This window comes from Hylaeus volcanicus, chromosome 5 (genome assembly GCF_026283585.1).
Source record: "Hylaeus volcanicus isolate JK05 chromosome 5, UHH_iyHylVolc1.0_haploid, whole genome shotgun sequence".
Taxonomy (NCBI): domain Eukaryota; kingdom Metazoa; phylum Arthropoda; class Insecta; order Hymenoptera; family Colletidae; genus Hylaeus; species Hylaeus volcanicus.
In genome coordinates, this window is record NC_071980.1 from 29,158,639 (window position 1) to 29,174,831 (window position 16,193).

General features: G+C 42.4%; 1 protein-coding gene across 4 annotated transcripts in view; it reads left to right on the plus strand.

The window, feature by feature from the left end:
* Positions 1-16,193, plus strand: part of LOC128876884 (uncharacterized) — a 139,373-nt gene that overhangs the window by 112,106 nt on the left and 11,074 nt on the right. For 2 of the 4 annotated variants that reach the window (XM_054123685.1, XM_054123684.1), the window contains exons 11-14: positions 91-123; positions 13,076-13,160; positions 14,456-14,553; positions 14,647-14,859. In XM_054123685.1, coding sequence (XP_053979660.1) covers positions 91-123; positions 13,076-13,160; positions 14,456-14,553; positions 14,647-14,837 — 407 coding nt within the window. In that variant the 3' untranslated portion in view covers positions 14,838-14,859. The remainder of the gene's footprint in view (positions 1-90; positions 124-13,075; positions 13,161-14,455; positions 14,554-14,646; positions 14,860-16,193) is intronic. The other 2 variants (XM_054123686.1, XM_054123688.1) reach the window with 2 other exon arrangements.

Here is a 16,193-nt window from a genome sequence, read left to right on the forward strand (position 1 = left end):
ACTACTACTACTACTACTACTACTACTACTACTACTACTACTACTACCACTCAAAACTCCGTTGTTCGGCATACGCAACTCCCCGTAAAGTCGCAGCCAAAGTCGTTGTCCAAAAAAAGAATGGTAAGTCCCCGAGAGAGAGAGCCGACGACTTACTTGACGCAAAAGTTTTTTGAACAAGCCACGTGTTAACCCGTCAGAGTTGTAAATTCTGAACAGACGGCACGGGCACGCCTCTGTACCCGTGTGTAAACGCCTGCTATATGTATATATGACGCGTGCATGTATACATATACGTATATCGAGTAAAATTAACGAAGTTTTCTTTTTCTGTGTTTTCTTTAAACGTGAGCGGGCGCGAACACGTCCAGGTCGGTTCTGCTGGAATTAGGTGAGACTAGTTGTCATCAGAGATGGGGAAAATTTTGTTTCGGTATCCAATAATAGACTATTTATTCTATTCTTCTACTTCGGAACTCGATATTTCGCTTATGTACCACTGTACCGATTGAAACAAATTTTCACTCCAGCATTGGTTAGTATATTCTTCGATTCAAATTCATTCGAAATCTGCTCAGTTATTTCGTGTCCAGTGAAAAATTTTGCCCATCTCTCACATTTGCAAAGTTGAGTAAACCACGCAGTGCCTTGAATGAGAGAGTAAGAAGATGAAATAATTCACTGGAAGTGATTCTCAGTCGAATTTTCCGCAGATTCCTATCTCGCTTCTATTCGTTGCTCAGACGCAGACGTTCTCCGTCAATTCAGTAGTCTAGATAGAGTATTAGAAGGCTAAGTAGAGTCCACGTTGCCGCGTAAGTAGAAAACCAAGGGAATGTGCCGACGCCAGCAGAACGGCCTCGCGACGTGAGTTCCGCGCAGGCCATAGTTCTCTCACTTGTTTTGTCTCTTTGTTCCTGTATAACTACTTGCATAGTTCCATGTATACGTGCATACAGGGTGTACGACTCGAAACGGACCGTCTAATTAATCCTTTTCAGCTGAGGAAATATTTTATTTGTTATTAAAATGGTTTCAAAGAGCAAATATAATTAGTAACCTATAGTGTACAGCCCTTTATAAATTTATGAAGTACGCAAATATGAAATATGCGTGCCAAATATATTTAGGGTGAATTTACGAAGGGAAATTAAATTTTTTACGTATCTGTGGAGAAGCTTCTGGGTGTACAACGATAGAGATTAATTTTTGACAGTCTTAGAATAAAGTAAAAATTGTATTGCTGAACGATGAATACATTTTCAAAGTAAACACCGTATGAAAGTAACATCAACCAACATCAATTAAAATTAAACAATTTCTTTATTTGAATTTTAAATCAGAATTTCATGAAAATCCTTTTTCAAGAAATTTTTCTCACATGTTCACAGGCACTGAAACCCTTCTAATAACAAATATCTTCCCCTCGAGTCATAATCGAAGATAATTGAGCGATCTGTCTCGAGTCTGTCCATCCCGTGTGCGTGCAATCTCTGTCTACTTGTTCGTCTACTTCTTGTTCCTATTGCGCGTGCTCTGTAACCATTGAGTCTTTGAATCGAGATCACGATTAATCGGAGAACATGCTCTCCTTACGGTGTTCTCTTTTCTTTCTTGTCTTTCGTTCGTACTTTGGTTCTGTGTTTCTCTTTTACTCAGTTTGCCCCTTTGTGTTCTCGTTCTCTTTCGTTGGACCACGCCGCCTGTTACTCTTTTTTTCTCTTTCATTATTGTTTTTACCACCTGGTTTACCCCCGTATCTACCGACACGCTGCGTTTAACACGATCGCTCACCAGTCACCCACGTCAAAAAAAAAAAGAAAAAAGGAAAACGCCATCTCCTCTCCTCGTTTCGCGCCTCCGGTCCCCGCCTGGTTTTCGCTGCCGATTGGCCAACACTTTACGTCAACCGTAGCCTGATCCACTAACAATTGCGCCACCACGGGCAAAAAGTATTTGGAAAAAAACGTATTGATTCGTATTGATAAATATCGGTTAAAAAAATATTCCGAGTTAAGAGGGATCTCTGGAGCAGAAAGATGACTTGGGAATTTTTGTTTAAAGAACGATAAGGATAAAAGGTTCTATGATTAACTTGGACGTATAAAATTAGATAAATTTAGTACTTTGTTGTTATTTATTTTCACGGAACGAGATGTAGAAAACGCTAGGTTATACGAGTCATCGTTTGTCGAGCATTTTACCAGCGATTGTTTGCCCAGGGAAACCCCCGAATTGGATACAGGAGGGCGTATTCCCTCGATCGATGGTCGACCAACGACAATACGTTTCTCTATGAACAATCCACGGATCAAGCGTTGACGGATGTACCGGGTAATCCTGGCGAAACACGGTTAATCTTCCACCGCGAACACGCCAGGGTAGCCGGTCGATTGTTTTCCACCCCCTCCACGACGTCGACTCTGTCTCGGAGGAGGACGAAATTTTATTCGAATAAAATTTGGCTAGTTTCTTCGCGAATAAATTCCAAGGAAAATTCGCCAACTCCGTCATTCGATAAAATCGCAGTCTTTCAAAATTAGAGATACGACCGGTCGATTGAAATCGAACCATTAAATGCCAAGGAATCGTTCGTTAACATCACCATCGCGAAGTAATTCTAAGTCAGAACCACGACTCGATTGAAACCGGGCCATTAAATTCCAAGGGACCATTCGTTAACCTTGTCATCCGATAGACATCAACCTTCCCACCGAAAAGAATCGCGAAGTCATTCGAAATCGGGAACACGACTCGTCGGTTGAACCAATAAATTCCAAGCACCCGTTCGTTAACTTTCGTTTGACAGACACGCCACCTTCCCGCGCGAAGTGAATCGAAAATGAGGGATACGTCGATTGAAAGCCATTGCATTCCGTGGAACCGTCGGACTTATATTCTAGCAGGGTGCTTCCCAAGTGGCGAAGGACTTTCCATCATTTTTATTTTCAATCGAATTTCAATCACTTGGAGGTTATTGCAGATGCTAGCCACTGATCTCGACAAATTTAGTAACAGAAAAATAATCGTAGATGTTCCTTATGAACAAATATTGAGAAGCACCTGTGCATGATACTGTCCATTCGCCAGAAGAATGCATCTGGACCGCTTTAATCTTTCAAAATTACCATATATAAAACCAATCCATTCCATTATGCAGTCTCAGACTATTTGAAAAGCGAAAGAGCACCACAATTCGTAGGCGTGGTCAGATTCATTCTTCTCCCTCGCGAGCAGTAGGTTCCCAGCGCGGTAGATCGTAATGTCTTTCGAAACCAGAGACACGGGACACCGGCTGAAATCGAATGGTTAGATTCGTCAGCATTATTAACTCGCCAGAGACTTTTCCCCAAGCGCGAGTGCAGCTAGAAGCGAAAGAAAACAGCGAATGGCGTCAGGGCCACTCTCCTCTCTCTCAGCCGCCTCGAACTTCACACCTCCCTTTTCTCTGTGTATTTCTATTATTTCTATTTATCTTTTTCGTTCCCTCCCCGGTTCAAATATAATAGACTGCGACGTTCCAGTCTGCGTTTCTCGGACAAAACGACGTTTAATCAGCGTTTAACCAAGATCGATTGTTCCCAAATTATTATTGGCTTACCTGAATGGGTGCACCTGCCTTTTGAAGAGATTTTACAGATTACAATAATTAAATTGCTTTTTTTTTCTTAGTGAATATTATAAATAACTCTATCTGTGGAAATATCGATAGCTGTTCTTGCATATTATTTCTTTCGTTTAGTTAAACATTGAAATACTTTAAACCAACTTAAGAGATACAGGTGCACCTATTTAAATAAAAGCGACATTTCAACTAGCGATTCGACCACCAGTCCTCTACCCTTCGATCCGGCCCCTCTCGGCATCCCTCGTGCTTTCCTTTGCATCCCCAGCACGCTTTTCCCCGTGGCTGCGTTCGCGTGAAAGGAGACGAGGTAAAAGCTTTTTGCATCGACCCAGGGAAACTTGTTTTGCGAAGCAATGACTATTTTTTTCCATTAAGGAGTACAGGTTTTTCTTTTTTTATTTTTGAGGAAAAACTGAAGCAACGTACGTAGTATACCTATCATTTTACCAAGGTGTTTAATATTTAGAAAAATGGAAGCTTCGTGGTTGCAACGAAGATAACTGGTTAATTCTCAATTTTTAATTTTTGATCTTACCGAGTTTTTTTTGTTGTAAAATTCCTCTTTTTTCGAACAAACAACCTCACCTTCGTTCTCCATTGACTCGAACGCTCCCCAAAATCACACGTGTCTTCCCCGATAGATTGCATCTAGTAACAGCAACCCTGTAGCAGGAAAAGCACACACGAAAAACTGTACCCTCTCTGTTCATGAAAACGTCACGAAACCCATTCGTCGCTCACAATATTATATATATATATATATATTATTGTGATATATATATATATATCGTGTCTTTGTCGTTTCTTTCATACAACCACGCCGTGTCCCTCAGTGTTTCATCGACCACCCCCACCCCAACTCTGTTTCCGACTGTCTTCCTTGATTTGCTCGTTTCTTAATCGTTTTTACGTTCCCTTACTACCAGATTCTTTTCTTTCGCGTTCTTTTTACAAACTCGCCTATTTTCTGAAGCGTCGCGACCGAAAATGCTTTCGTGTCGCGACGCGATCTTTTGTTCGCGCATGCTAGTGTCAAGTAGATCCTAGGATTAAATCTTAATCGATCCGATCGATCCCGCGCCTGAGATCGTCGGGGAATTCGCCTGATCGCGTCCTCGCCAGGAAATCATGTCTTTAGTCAACGCTACCGTTTGCCTTGCTCGACTCGTGTCTGTTGGTGTTGGACAGTAACGAATTTTAAGATCGGTTATTCGTTGTGGTGCGACTAGTCTTTTAATAGTCACCAGTAAACTACCATTTGTAGTCTGCATTCGTAAGGTAATTGTGATATTTCTTGTGATTATATACGTGTCAATCGCTCTGTGATTGTTTCGTGATCGCTTTATGATCACATTCACGATCTACATTTCTAATCTGCAATCACAAGTCGGTAAGCAAATCTTTGACAACCTCGAAAAATAAAAATGTATCGCATCTTCTGCCCAACGCCACAGTTAATTAGCAAGACGGTAATCAGAGCGAACCTCTGACGATCGACGGACGATTTATTAATCAAAAGGTTTTTCTTAATGAGTTTTTGCAGGTAGCTTCTGCGTAGCGGTGTCGTTAATTACCGCACGGAGAATATGTTTCGAATGTCTGGCCGTGACCGATATTGCTATCGAGATTACTTTTCTCGACGCTCGTTTCAGATATCACGAGCGTTCCCCCATCCGCGATATATAGTTTAAAGAACGAGACGAGAAGAGAAAAAAAAACATTTGCCCGTGTAGAAAGTAATCACGAAGTTCTCGAGAGGCGGTCTGCGTCCCATTGGAAGTGGAAACGATCTTCCATGGATCTCGTCACTCGATAAGATGCAGCTTTTTCTAACAGACGATTATAAAATCTAATCTACCGTTCAGAAATTAATCCTTGCGCGATCGGAATTTGAATTATAATTGTCAGGACGTGCTCTCGTGTAAAGAATCCTAATTCAATCTTTTTTTGGAGCTGTTGAGTAGCATTAAATTCTTCTTTAAATCACAATAGAACGAAGTATGTACTAATCCTCCGTGGGATAATTAAGATGTGTTCCTCGTCTTGTAAAATACTAAAATTATTTGGTATAATTATAACGTGAAAGTTGCACAGGTCCATAGAGGATTAATTTTCACCCGTTTAAGAATGATTTTGCTACGAAAATTTTAATCCCCGATTTTAATCACCTCCAACCAAAAACAAAGAAGAAAACTGATCGGATACTTAAATTACAAAACGCAGACCGCCCTCGATTCTCACTAACGAATCACATTCTTATGCTTTCAGTGCTCACCGTTTAATATAAATTAACGAAACTCGATCATCCGTCTTATCTACACCGTGGCCCGAATCGAGGATCTCCGACGCGATCAATCGAGCCTTTCGGGGAACGATTCTCTTGTTTGCGCCGAATAAAACCCTCCCTGTCCGATAATTCCGCGTAAAAATTTCGCAAAAATCTCCCCTCTGGCTGCGTTTTTTCATGAAACCGTGGAAATCCGGAAACTCAGCGCTCGCGTTTACCATTATTACGGTCAGCGAATATTTCTGTGTCGAGGGCCACCGCTCGCACGCGACTCTGTTCTCGATGAAATAATTCACTCGACGTTCTGTCGACCAGCAATGTTTTTTCAACCATCGAACGAATTTCGACTAGTCGACGCGACCGCGGAATATTTCCAAAAATTACAAACACTTCGCGAGAACACAAATGTCGAGATCATCGAGACAACAGTTCGTCAAAAATAGAGTAAATGACCAATTCTGCGTCGGATGTCCTCGATTATGGGCCAGATTGTCCAGGAAGCCTCCATTATCCGAATTAGATTGAAAACAGCAGTTCTTTGTTCATTTTTTTAAAATTATTTGAAGTTTGGTTGTTAGATGTATTTTCCAATTTTTTACTGACTTATTTTTGTACCGTGCCGCTAGAGTAAGTAACGTATAATATGTTCGAATTAAAGAATATCAAGGGTTTGCAAAATGATAATTCAGTTTTACTCCGAGTTGTTGAATTCATGAGAGTTAGGGTTTGAGAGACCCTGCTACACGAGATTCGTGCGATAGAATTAGTTTCGACGATGATAGAGGAGTTTCAATTGAAGAAGGAATATTTTACAAGTATGCGCGTTGTTCGACTCGTGGAGCACTCGGATAATGGCGGTTCTACTGTGTACAGAGTTCTTGACTGCCTTCCAGTACCACGAGGGAGGATCTAGAGGAAAAATCGCGAAGGAAATGTTAATGAAACTCGGGTTGCACGGGCTTCCATTTTCGAATCGTGGCGACCTAAGAAAGGCTTCAGCCTGTGATGCATCCTAATCTGATCTGATGCTCTTGCATTTTATTCTATATAAAATCAACTCATAATATTCATAATTTTTCAAATAACCTATCGCGACATTATAACCAGAAACGTATAGCCTCTGAAGAACCTGTTACATCCATTCAACATTTCATTCGTCTTTTATGCCACAGATTCGTCCTTCGAGGTATCCATGTGCAATTAAAAATCATCCCTTTGCGTACAGAATGGGCCAGTGATGGTTCTTCGTTTCTCCATTTGTAAAAATAATTGCCTCGCTCCATGACACAGAATCACCCTAATCTCTCGTGGTCTCGCGAGTTTTGACCCATCCTGTACGAAAAACAAGGAAATAGAAGGTGTTCCTTAGCACTCGGCCACTATCGCAACAATATTTTCGTCAAAGTCCATAAAACCGGTTTCCGAAAGGTTCTCTTCTAGAGTAAAATTAAATTGAACTTCAATAAAAAAAAAAAAAAAAAAGTACACCACAGAATACAGAATTCATCACGCTAAAACTTTCTTTAGAAGTCCATTTTCTTTGATCACGGATATGGCAGCATCCCATCAAAGTTTGTCATCCCCCCCAAAAGCTCGTTTTGTACTAAGGAACACCCAATTTTTTCAATTTTTCAAAATTCTAACGCACACGCTTCTTGACTTGGACGCCACTTACGCTGTGCACTCTTTTTCTTGTCTGTTCTATGTGTTCTTTTCTTTACGCCACATTCTACAACCACCTTCGCCAACCACCAACCAACCAACCGCCACTATATCAACCATCCGAAATTTAAAAAAACAAACAATCTGTCCAACGTACGATTCGAACTCTCCTGCGTCGGACTGTCCGTATGAAAAACAAAAAAAAAATAACCAAATACGTGTTTGAAAAAAAAAAATATGTACATACATCTCCGCCTCTCTCTATCTCTTCTCTTCGGCCGCATTGACGCTGCTCTCACATTGTTGGTTACTTCTGTCCTTTTACTTACGTCCACGCTCACCATCGGTAAAACGACCATGGGCACCATGGCCGCCATGGTAACCCGATGGTAACCCGACGGTCTGGTCCGAATACGACCCCACCTACCATCGCGTACGGTGAGTTCATTTCTGTTGAAAGTGCGCATAGATCTCGGGCTGTGGGGGATCCACGCGTTCGAAGGCACCTGGCATCGTGATTCCTCTTTGCTGGGACTCTGGACTTGTCATCCGTACATCTATCCATGTATTGTTTCTTTAAAAAAAGTCTATATAGTAATTTAGAATCATGAATCTGGATCTTGCTCCAACAGACTAAAGTCTGAGTCTCTACTGAGTCAATAATGACGATCAAAGTCCCAGGGAATGATCAGAACTCCCTGATCCACCCTTTGTCCCAGCGGAGAAGGCCATCGTAGCCAGGTCTCCTCGCGATCCTCCATATCGGTCACGCAGAACGAAATAGGAACACGTCTAGCACCCAATGGTTCCTGCTTTCGCGTGAGATGAAGTATCGTTGAATTGGAAATGATTTTTTGTGTATTCTAATATGATGTGCCATTGGGTACGCGCAGCTTCCTATCGTCGACGAGCGAAACCGTGTGAGAGGGCACCGAAAGAACCTCATAGACGCCACTACGAGGTCTCTTAAACGCTCCGGAAGAAGAGTTCGAGCGAGAGTTTCATCGTGGCGACGCCTATGGGGTCGAAAGACACGGAGATCCATCCGCAGAACGCGACGTCTGTATTCAAAACGATCTTTCACTCACTCTGAATTCGATCCTTCGAGTCGACCACGACTCTGGAAGTCTGTACTAATTTCCTTAATAATAATTTTTTTTGTTTTTTTTTTTGTGTGTAACGAGTTATATACTCTCAAAAAATTGATTGTATAATTCAAACTATCTTCCACTCAAACGCGGTTCATTTTAATGTCTGCTCGAGGATCGAACTGCGCCTTTTAGAAACGCTTCTGAAACAGCGATAGAGCACTAGTAGCCCTGTGCAACAATGTTTTGAGCACAGATCCGCGACGACGTCCTCGAATCAGAGGTTACGAGTCCCCCAATTCGATCCGATTCTGCTTCCCTCGTTACAACCTCGAAGACGCGAGATAATTCGCGATCGCGGGTCCTCTGGTCGACGAACGAGGCTCGAACGATGGATCTCCGTTTCTGGAACTCGGTGTCGAGCTCGGCCATCTTATGATAAATGTTAGCTCGGTAGAAGGCTGTCGCAATGGCGGCCATCCTCTTTCTTCGCGTTCCAAAGTGCCAGAAATGGGCAAAAGTCAATCGATTATTATATTAAGAGCTGAAACGACGCTTATCGAAGATGTAATAGTCTCTACAAGGCTTCTTAAAATCAATTTTTAATTTCATCAATTTATTTTCACAAAAAGTTGCCTCGTTAATCGTTGAATCGAATAAACGTTTCGATCTGAAACGTACGGAAAGATACTGATAATTGTTGCCTGTTCACCTAAACGAGATCATTTTTTTTTTTTTTTCATTTTCATTGCATTGCATTGAACTATTGAACTCGCGCGAATTCGGTCGTGAAATTTCGCTGTAAGCCAGGTTCAGTCACGGAATGCCATTGCGACAGGCCACGAGTGCGTAATCATGCGCTGACACGTAAATGTCTAGAGAGCAAAGGCTTGATCTGTTGTATAAATTAGTAGTGACGTACGTCGTTGTATGTGCCGCATCGTCCTTCTCGTGAGAACCGCAGGATGCAAAAGGATGATCGATAAGTGTTCATATACTGCTCGAACAAAATTTCAGAAACCCCCTTCTCCCCCCTCCCACGGGAATCTCTTCGTAACCCATGTTCGTATTCACAAGAATTTTATTTTGAGTTTTATTTTATCTCTCGAAAAAGGAATTGTTTCGTAGGTGCATCGATTCGTGAATACGTTAATTGTTATTTATTGTTCGAATAAAATTGCGTTTGACTCTGGCTCGATCCCATCGCTTCTTTCATTGAATGCTGATCTCTGAGCATCCAGAGTCATCGATAATGAAAAGAGAAGCCTTGGAATGGACAAACGGTCTTCCAAGTCGATTTTTTCCCCAACTCTTACCGTAGATTTCTAAACAAACCACCGTGAACGAACGTTTCGTTCCTCTGAAAGTGACGAATTGCTCAATTTGCTGTAGCGTCGCAACCCCTGACATCCACAAATTTATCTCGCGAATGGTTAGGGAAGCGGAAACCCGACGACACCGGAACGATATTTTCACCCCAACACTTTTCATCGCGTTCAAAGAAGTTTAAATTTCACAGAGCGTTTGTACTTCTTTGGGTCATTTGTTTTCCAAAATGGAAAAGGTACAATTAACGCTCGATTTGCATTTCATAACACATGCCTACGAATCATAAGATATAAATTATGATTTTTCAAGAGAAAAAATAAGTTGCACTGCATTTTTAAGTCAACATACAGTGTTCCCCTATTCGATTACTTATGCCAGTCCAATGTTAAAAACTTGTTAACGTTGTAAACGTGATGCCTGGGGTTTATTTATTTTATTATTTTAATTATTATTCTGGATCTCTCACGAAACACAGTTTGAGAAACGCTGCCTCAGAACGATCAAGTTAAATTGTTAGACTCCCAAGTAGTATGACTAATGCGTTACACGTCCAGTGAGATTAAAAATGAAGATCGACGGTACGGGAAATTAATAATTCAACGGGCGAAAGATACGGGACACGAATTCACAGTTTCTTTCCTTCGGTTTGAACCACTATGAATAATTGAGAAAAGATACGAGGATTAACTCCAATCGCGATCGAGTATCACTCTAACCTCTCCCCCAAAAGAAACCAAAAGCTCTGCAAGTAACTGTTCGGTAACTATCCCACTATGCTACAATATTCGAAAGGCTTTCTACCCTTACTAAGTCAACACGTTCTCCCTTAGACTATTAATCGTCGCATTTAGTCCTCGTTTTGACCCGCAACTTCACGTCCAGAATTTTGGAGACATCTTCAATTTAACAATAATTAATATATTCGAACTTCAATTAATTTCTAACTTCACAAAAAGTTAACCACTGACTCCTGACCTCCTTTATCAACCTCTATGTAAATATTTTATCACTAGACTGCGAAATTTTATGTACTTATACGAAACTTGAAAGTGGAAGAAACTACTAAATGCACACAGCATGGAAGAGTGTGCATAATTATTGAACGTTAAAGTTCGTATCATAACATTTCCAGAGTAAAATAAACTCCTGCTTAGATTCAATTTCTGTAGGTTTATTTGTTTAGATTTTACTTTGCACAAAGACCAGCAGTCTATTCGTCGCTTTCTAAATATTTTCTAAAAATAGGATCTTCCAATTTCCAAAAAGTCCGTCGAGAAACCCTCCCGTGTACCATCGCTATCACGTTATCCGAGTCGCATCCCCATGTGTGTCGTGAAAATTCTAGCGTGCGGTTGCGGGTTAAAGTATAGAGGGGAAAACGCGTGAAAAGAAATCTGAAAAAAGTACACCAAAACGAAAAAGAAAGAGAAAAAAAGCTATTGCGAACGAGAAAGTAGGCAAGTAGCGGTGAATTTACCAACGGCGAGCGGTAAAGCGCCGCAGTGACCGATGGTGCGTACGTATCTCGCGCTCAGCCTGCATGTGCATGCGACCTCTTTCTCTTGCATCTCGTGTTTTTGCATAACAAAACACCCCTGGATATACAGCCACTGGTGGCCTGCACGTAGACGCCATATACACGTTCGCACCGGCTTCACGTTTACACGTGCAACCGCACACGCGTCACGGTAGCTGCGTGCATTTGTATGCAATGAGCTTGTGCTATTATCCTCGTGCACATACTCTCTCTGTATGCATATATAAATATACGATACGCGTGTGTACCGAGTGTCCCGTTAAGTACGCGATTGAATTTACACGTTGGACATTTAAGTACCGGGTTGCCGTGGTTTTCGATAACAGGAGTCTGGTTTTCAGGAGTTTTGTGTTGCGAGGCTGTGAATTTTGATTGTAGCCGGTGGTAGTTACCGCGAGGAATATTTGAGTGGCGACTGCTTTGAGATTTGAGAAGATTATTTGTAATTGTGTTGGACACTTGGGGTCTTAAGACTCTGTAGAGACATTGGCGCCATTAGCGAAGAAAGGAACGACCAAAAGGCCACTTGTGCGCAAGGCAGATGCATTCACCTCGCGCAGAAGTGACTGTTTGGTACCTAGTTTCTCCATTAGCGGAGTTAATGGCTGTCTATAAATTTCACAAGCCTTACTAGCAATTTCTCGCTCCTGTTACCGGTAGTTTCATCCTTTCCTAAACTGTAAAGATGGCAACCCTCGGCAATAAGGCTCGAGTAGCCGAAGAAATCATCTTCCGCCACTCGATCCTCCCTCCACGCCGTATAAATTTAACCCTTGTACTTCTGGGACACCCCGTGTGCACAGATTTCTACTTACGTTCTTCGCCTCTTCGTGACAAAAGTTGACTTCGATGGAACCAAGACTTTTAACGAGTCCACGCGAACTCTTGCTAGAAATTGTTCGTCGAAACCGGTGACGAGCAAAGTTTAAAGCTGGATAAAAATTTCGAGTAACGAACAAAAGCTTCCTTGCCAAAAGGAACCTTGCCAGGTGCCTCGAGACACAAAGGAAAAAGTGAAATTCTGTACATCGAGACTAATACGCACACGCTCGTCGCGTGCACCGAGTTTTTTGGCTGTAGTATTTGCCGTTGTTGTTTGCCGTGAGACCCGACGATAACGAGTGATTATTATTATTTATTTATTTGTTAAATAACATAATCACCGGGTAAGCTGTGGTATGAATAACGTAGTTGCCGTCGAGATCGATTCGTTCCGCGATCGAGGGGTCGTGGGACCAATCCGTGATGGCGATCTCGCGAAGGCCAACGAAATTCCTCGATATTCCTTTCTCCGAAGAAAATCGCCAAAATCCCGTGGACAATTTCACAAACTTCTGCGCATCGTTTGCCTGGCGATTAGAAGGATAGCCATGCTACTCGAACCTGGTAGCTCGCTGGTTGATTGCACGCTAGCGAGAGTAGACGTAGCGTTCGACACTGTCGTTTAGAATCGACCTGCCTTCGCGATTTTGTCGATCACCCCGTGTCTGTGCAGAAAATTCGACGATCTCGGTCGTTCTAACTCGACGCTCTCGCTTTTCTAGGTGCAGCAGCCAATCTACGCAAGGAGGTAATCAGAAACAAGATCAGAGCCATTGGCAAGATGGCGCGCGTCTTCTCCGTCCTCAGGTCAGCATTATTATATTTTTACTGTAATATACAGTGTGGTATAACATAGAAAGGTGATATGTAAACAAATTTGCTACATTAATTTCACATAGTCAGTAATCAATATTATTATTTGTTATTAGAAATATCATGACATAGTTAATTTATAGAGCGAAACCAGTGTAACTGGAAAAGTAAAATTCACGCTTGCATTTATCTCGTCCAACTTTGTTCGCAGTTCGTAGCAATTTTTAGTGATTCAGTCGTTCCCCACGCGTAGCTCGCGTAATTAATTCTGTTTACGGTTGATACTGCTTGCTGCTCTCTGGTATAAACCGTGTCCTTTCGGTAAAGTGTTCCAACGTTCCTCTGGCATTGCAGTCAGCTGCATTAACAGGTTAGATTACACGCGGAACCAACGTGTTATGCGACCCTCTGGTCCTATGCGCCGCTGTATCTTCTGACCCTCCCGATGAAATTACCTCCAATGCCACGAAACGTCAAAACGCTTTTCCAGACGCAGCTGAAACCATCAAGCTGTGTCAAACGCAAGATCCGTGACATTTGACTAACTCTGGCAGTTGTGAAAACGACTTCAACAGACAAATCATGCTTGAGAATACGAAGTGTTGATACGCACCTAGGGGAAGCTCAGATTAGATTAGGGATATTTTCTTAAGCAGCTCTGATTTATTTAAAGAATCATGCTTCATACGGAATAATAAATACGAAAATATTTTTGACTCGGCAAACACTAGTTGATTAATATTAAAACTCAAGAAAACATGTATTAAAATTGTTGATAGCTTGCAAGCAGGTGCAAGCCCCGATAAGTTTAGGTTCCGATATCCAATTAACGATACCTCGTTAATAACGCCCGAGCGAGGCAGTCACGTTTTCGTGGCGATAAATTATCCCTAATTGGTTGGAATGTCGACGTCCACCAATCACGTGATTCGATAAATACGGTATTTACGTGCACGGGAACGTGGACCACCGCCGGAAGTCCCTGTTGAAGAAAAAGGGTGGGGGCGCGATGATTTTGTCGACGCTGCCGCAGAGACTAATGGCATAATTGGTTCGACCAGTGGAACAATCGCGCATCGGATTACGCGATACGATTCATTAACGATAGAAAAACGGTCCACGGTTGCATTCGAATCGATCGAAGCTTCACTGTTCGACTGCGATCGCGCGAGAAAGAGAGCAGCCTGCGCTGTACAAGGAGGAAACACTTAAAACTGGTCCAGACGACTGGTTTACTTTTTTACGATGGTAAGAAACGCGATATCTGACAGAATTATCGTTTCTTTCAGGGAGGAGAGCGAGAGCGTGTTACAGCTGAAGGGTTTGACACCGACTGGGGCACTACCACTTGGCGCGTTATCTGGTGGCAAGACGTCCCTAAAAAACGGTAAACGTTCGCACATGTGAAAACTATAGCTAAGCATCGATATTATTGATGCAGTTACGTCGGTATTTACTAATCGTCGATCGATCTTTCCAGCTCTCCAAGGCTTCTCGCCGAACCACAAAATCACTTCGTTCGCAGAGGCAAAGGGTCTGGACGCCATAAACGAAAGGATGCCGCCAAGAAAGGACGCCCCGCCCACGCCGGTAAACGAGGAGAAGCCCGTGATAAAGCCGCCGACTCCTGCGGGAGACAAGCGAGACCACACACCGCAACCGCAATCGTGAGCCTCACACTCGTCCAATCAAGGTACACATCACACCCACGTGGATGATCCTGACTCGGGGAGATTATTCCTCTCACGATCGATCTCTCTCCATTCAACATGGATCAGGATCTACGGTACCGCGCGTGGCACCTGCCAGCTAGAATCAAAGATGGGTAAAATTTCGTTGCAGCAGACTACTTCAAATTCGATTTGCACACGCCACGACCAATCATCCCGCGTAATTGTCTAACAAACGTTCATAATATCATACTCGTTCTATCAGATTTTTCTCTAGTTGCCCATCTCTGGCAGGATTCACGATTGGTGAACGATCGTCGGGCCGACGATCGTTCGCCAATGCGGGCCCGTGAGCTTAAAGGAAACCAGCTGAAAGTGTATTCCCAGCTGCAAGAGCATCGGCGTTATTCGAAGCATCACTGCACTGCGAACGATAAAGTCGATGCGTTAAATAGAGAAGTTTCCACGAGTGGATCGTGTATCGAAAAATCACAACGAAAGCTGCTCGATTGACACCGATTAACGTCATGCACGAATTGCACGAGTCTCGGTTTCGATCCAGGGCAATTTTGATTAATCAATCGCGTACTAACCTGGTGTCTACGTCACGGCCAACTACAGAGAGACACGTGGATTCACAGCTTCGTGTTGTGTTGCACGACAATCGAGACGCTTTGTCGACCGAACGCGTTGATCCTGAAGAATCGTCGTTGACGATAATTCCGTGGAAAGAGATTCTTCGATTCTCAGAGGAGGTAGATTAGGTCTGACAGGTTTAAACTTAGAGTAGATTTTTTAATTACGATAGGGTTAGAGAAATGTCTATGAAGACCGATCGATACTTTGTGATCTAGGTTAAAAGACCCCCCTGAGAACTCTGGGTCAGATTGCAACCGGATATTTATTACTAGAATGCAGATGGTATGCATTTATGCTGTACATTAACACGATACGTAGAGAAATGTTTTATAAATTAGCGTAGCACCAGGAATATTTAATTTTGCATAAATGCATGATGTGTTCTCTATACGTTCGACATGAATGCATAAAATCTATATTCCAGTAATTACGATAGATGTTTGGAATTTGAGCAAGGATATTACATTTCGATAAATGCATCAATTTCTATAGCACCATCTGTTTCCCATTAGTGCAAGGTAGTGGTCCTCTTACATTTCAAAAATTTGTATTCAAGGGTTCTTTAATTGGCCTTTAGGTCACCTTTTCCCATCTTGATTTAGAATCAATGTAAATTATACACAAAGTTCGATATTACCTACTCGAGGCAACTAATTTGCAGTCTATCGTCGAGGTTGCTGCTCCATCTCCATAAACTCGGACAGTATCTGCCAAACTT